We start from the raw sequence: 4401 nt of genomic DNA on the forward strand, positions 1-4401 counted from the left end.
TTTTGAATTCGCACAAGGATTCACCGATTGTCCGGATTGATGAGGTAATTGAGTACAAGGTTTTAGGTTCGAATCCTGACAACGTAAATGTGGGAGTTTTATCCATTATTATGGGGATTGGGGACTCATTTTGCGCATTGGGTACAGAACTATTTCCTCAATGAATAAATTGAGATTAAACCGTGATTTACCCCCTCACTATTCTGTCTAGTCCGGAGTGTGAGGACCATAGAGATGAGAGATTCGTTCTTTTAGTAAAAAGGACAATAATTGTGATGGGCTTGATTTCGAAGTCTCTAGTTCATTTGCATCTATGCTTCAATTCGCAACCAATGAATTACTATCTTAAAAATTGAATTTCATTTATAAAAACTTAGTTGAATTTCACACTTCATATTTTAAAATATTTTATTAATTAGTATGTTCCAAATAGTAATATAATGCGATCAACAAAAATATCATTAAAAATTATGAAAACCTTTTTGTCGAGCCGGGGATTTAACGCTTGCTAAAATTTAATTAGGTTCTACAAAGTGTAATATACTAGCACCATTTGCGTACATTTTATGCTAAGAAAAAAATAAACAGAGGCAACTAATAGTGTTGTGCTTAAGAACTAAGAATAGATATATTTTAAATACTATAAAGAAATTCAAAAGTCTGAAAATTATTACCCTGGAATTGTGACTTGTGAGGATGTTGGAAATAAATTAGGATGCATGGGAAAATAATGGGGAACTGCCCCCACCCACCACTACAATTCTACACTCAATTAGATTGACTTATTAATTTCACAAAATTAATAGGATAGAAACGAAATATCTCGACTTATAAATATATTTATAGAACCATAATTTTTTATCATATCTCAGTATCTCACTAATCAATTTTCTAAATATGCAGTAGAAAAAAAACTCTTGCGGGAGTCTTTATAACTATATATATGTGAATAGATCGATGCATGTGTCGCCTACCTTAAATCCATTTGATTTTATAACTATATTAGAAAGTCCAGAGTTGGAAATTAATGTCTAACCACTTCCTTGAATACAATGGCAGCTGTTTACGATTAACAATATTGTTGACCAATACATATATTGCAAAACTCGATCCCCATTTAATTAATAAAAGTTTCAAACTTGGTTCACTGCCTTCTTCACTAGCTTGAAACAATATACACTAAAAAAAACTGGGGAGGGGAGGTGGGGAGGGCATGGGCCGTAAGACACATATATTTAGTTCAGATAAATTGCCAAACAAATCACAAAATATTATCAATTGAAACTAAACATCTCAAATCAATGCCTATAGAGAACTGAAATTACAATATAAGTCTCATGAGATTCTTCTATTACCAATTGATTTTAGGATGAAATCCACAAATTTTTATCAAATATACTATATCTATATGAGTAAAATTTTGGTCATTTTACATTTGTCAAAAAGTTGAAAATGAAATTATAAAAGATGAAAATTTCACAATTATTTACTTGTATCACCAAAAAAACTAAGTTAACATAGTCGTAACATTTCTACATGTTTAAAACCGGTTTCATTATTATTGCCTATTTTTCCATAGATGAAATAATTGCAAAATATTCACCTCTCGTGATTTAATTTTTCAAATTTCAAAAGATGTAAGAGTGACCAAAATTTGACCATCGTGATTTATTGGCAATTTGTTTTAAGGTTCCAGTAAATACTAATAGTAGTAGTAGTAGTTCACACATGTATTACTGAAGACAGACAAAAGTCGAAACAAAGAGTTAATTCATTACTGAAAATAAAAGAATGATGATGAGAACAAATATAAATATTGTACATGGCTCACAATCTGTGTTAGCAATAGTAGCAAGTATAGATACCATTTCCTAAAATGAAAATGAACAATCCTAACGTTACAATAACAACATAATCAATAATTAAAACTATGTACACGATGAAGCACCTTCTTGCATGACTAAAACACCGGCGTTGAAGGGTCGGGTCGGGTCGGGTCTAGTATCTCCAAAAGTTCTCCATATCTGATATATCTGGGCTAAAAGCAAGAGCTTCCAGCCCTTGTTCATCATCCTCATTAAACGCTGCTGCACTCTTCGACGTTATCTCGTGATTCGCTGCGTTTTCGGTGCTAAGCCCAGTATCCTGTGAACGACTCATCACAGAGGCGTCGAAATGCTCCATTTTGGGGTGATTTCCATAACCAAGCATCGATGGTGGCGTTGGAAGGGCATTTTGGGGAGCGTAAAACTGCGGCGCAGTTGAATACTGATCATATTGCTGCTGAAACTTGTGATTTTCCCAAAATACCCTTTGATCAGCCTGCTCATTGTATTCCGTGAGCGGCGGAAGCAGCCCCGTGGGGCTCTCCGCCGCTAGTAGATGATCCACCAACGAGTCCACCCTCGTTAGCTCCACGCCGGGGCTCCTTCTGATCCCGCTGTTCTTGTGGAACACGCGGCACACCACAAACTCCTCCTGCCAAATCACATAACCAACCATCAGATCATGATACGGCAAAACATGATAAGAACCGTATACTATTTTAAGTCATTTTAGTCGGATAACTCCAAGATACTGGACTTTCAAACAGACCCTTACATAGATAGATCGATAGATACCTTAGCGGCTCTAGAGAAGTTGTAGGTGGAGAAGTTGCCCTCGAGGCGAAACTCGTGCATCACCCAATTAGTCTTCTCTCCTTTGGGAGCTCTACCTTTGTAGAAAACAAGAGTTTTCTTCATTCCCACCAGGCAGTTTCTGCCTCGGTGAATCTCCTTGTCTTTACCGGTCGCCTTCCAGTAACCGGACTCAGTTGCCCGGTTCGTTCTCATTCCGGTCGGATACTTCCGGTCTCGCTGGCAGAAGAAGAACCATTCCTTTTCTCCCATTTTAGCCTTTTCTGCAATCATCGGTAAACCACTAATTAATTATAATTAAAACAAAATTTTCAAAAACGTGACTTAGATGTCTTGGATCTATTAAATGGAGTATTAACATCGGAATGTTCCTTGTCACGATAGAATACAAGAATATTACACGAAATACAAATTCCGTGATGTTTACAATCATCTCTTTCTTACAAGCTACGTGTCTCGGTTATTACACTGAAATAGATGATCGATCAAAATTAATTTGATCTAATTAATACTCCTACACACCTATTTCATCATAATACAATTAAAAGGTAATTAATTAACATTAGATATCTATGCATGAAATAATTATAGAGAGAAAAAAGAATTACTTGGTAAATCCCACGGTTCACACTTGTTAAGATCGGCTTCTCCGATGGCCTTGGCGACGAAGCGGCGGTCGACGACCTTGAGCAAGAGGTAGTGCATGATGATCTCTTCATCAGTGGGGTGGAATCTGAAGCCAGGAGGCAGCTCAACTAACTCCTCATCTTCTTCTTTACTGCTCTTCACCATTGATGGACCTGCTCCACCTAACCCTAGTTCCATTTTTGCCTCTCTCTAATTATCAAAAATTATTTTTTATATTAGTAGCTAGAAGCTAACTAGTTCAACCAACTATGTGGTCTAATGGAAAGGAGGCGAAAAGGATGAGTAGCAAATGAGAAAGAGGAGAGATGGATAGAGGCTTCTTGTTTTATAGAGGAAGATTGAAAGGGGAGGTGTTGAAGTTTCTTGGGGAGAAAGGAAGATGAGAGAGAAAGAGTGGTGGGAATGGAATTATATTGCTAATAGTCGACGAAACCAGTTTATACCTTTTCATTTAATTATTATGTGTCCAAAATATAGTGGGAATTATTGTATTCTGCTCTAAGTTTATTTGCATTTAAGATTACTAAATAACCAACGCTTGAATGTTTCAAATTACTATCTAAGTTAATTTAATAGTGTTTTTAATTAATTTTGCAGTGCAAATGGAGGTAAATGGTGATGGTGAAGCTGACGTCATGCTGATGGTGACGAGATAAGGGCTGGGGTGTGTGGGAGACGATACACGTTTCGCCAACGCGGAGCACTGCGGAAAATGCCTGGATTTGTTGATGCTGAATTTAAATAAGTGAATGGATGTGATTTTAAGTGATAACGGTCAACATTAATTTGTACTCCTAATTGCATTTACTAAATCATACTACTACTACTACTACTTATTTTATTTTTCTAGAATTCATGTAAACTAAATTCTTATTTCTGAGGAGATTGTTTCTACATTGGCCGTAATATTGATTTCGTAATTGTATGTGCACTTGGAATTTTTATTTTTCATGAATGTGTCTTGGTCAATAAATACGTTGATTAAATTAATCGGAAATTTGATGGAATTATGAATCATTCACATGTACAACGGTATTCAAAATTTTGCTATGCGTTTAATAAAAGTGACTTTTTATTGTTAGGAATTAGGATAAAACCATTGAAGTTATTACAT

General features: G+C 35.7%; 1 protein-coding gene across 1 annotated transcript; it reads right to left on the minus strand.

Moving 5' to 3' along the window:
- Positions 1-1753: 1753 nt before the first annotated feature.
- On the minus strand, positions 1754-3679 carry LOC125198514 (NAC domain-containing protein 87-like). Its single transcript, XM_048096831.2, has 3 exons — positions 3248-3679; positions 2622-2902; positions 1754-2478 (listed from the first exon to the last, which is right to left on the minus strand). The coding sequence occupies exons 1-3, from the start codon at positions 3462-3464 to the stop codon at positions 1999-2001; spliced, it is 978 nt and encodes a 325-aa protein (XP_047952788.1). The 5' UTR covers positions 3465-3679; the 3' UTR covers positions 1754-1998.
- Between the last annotated feature and the right edge of the window lie 722 nt (positions 3680-4401).

The sequence above is a fragment of the Salvia hispanica genome, chromosome 5, assembly GCF_029641045.1.
Source record: "Salvia hispanica isolate PSC_SH4W2 chromosome 5, Shi_PSC_v1, whole genome shotgun sequence".
NCBI lineage: Eukaryota > Viridiplantae > Streptophyta > Magnoliopsida > Lamiales > Lamiaceae > Salvia > Salvia hispanica.

What these genes read in the sequence shown, in the direction of transcription:
- LOC125198514 (XM_048096831.2), bottom strand. Translation starts at nt 3,464, where the DNA reads ATGGAACTAGGGTTAGGTGGAGCAGGTCCATCAATGGTGAAGAGCAGT. An exon ending in TGAACCGTGGGATTTACCAA is followed by an intron (nt 2,903 to 3,247) that starts GTAATTCTTTTT and finishes CGATGATTGCAG; the next exon opens with AAAAGGCTAAAATGGGAGAA. An exon ending in ACTTCTCTAGAGCCGCTAAG is followed by an intron (nt 2,479 to 2,621) that starts GTATCTATCGAT and finishes GTGATTTGGCAG; the next exon opens with GAGGAGTTTGTGGTGTGCCG.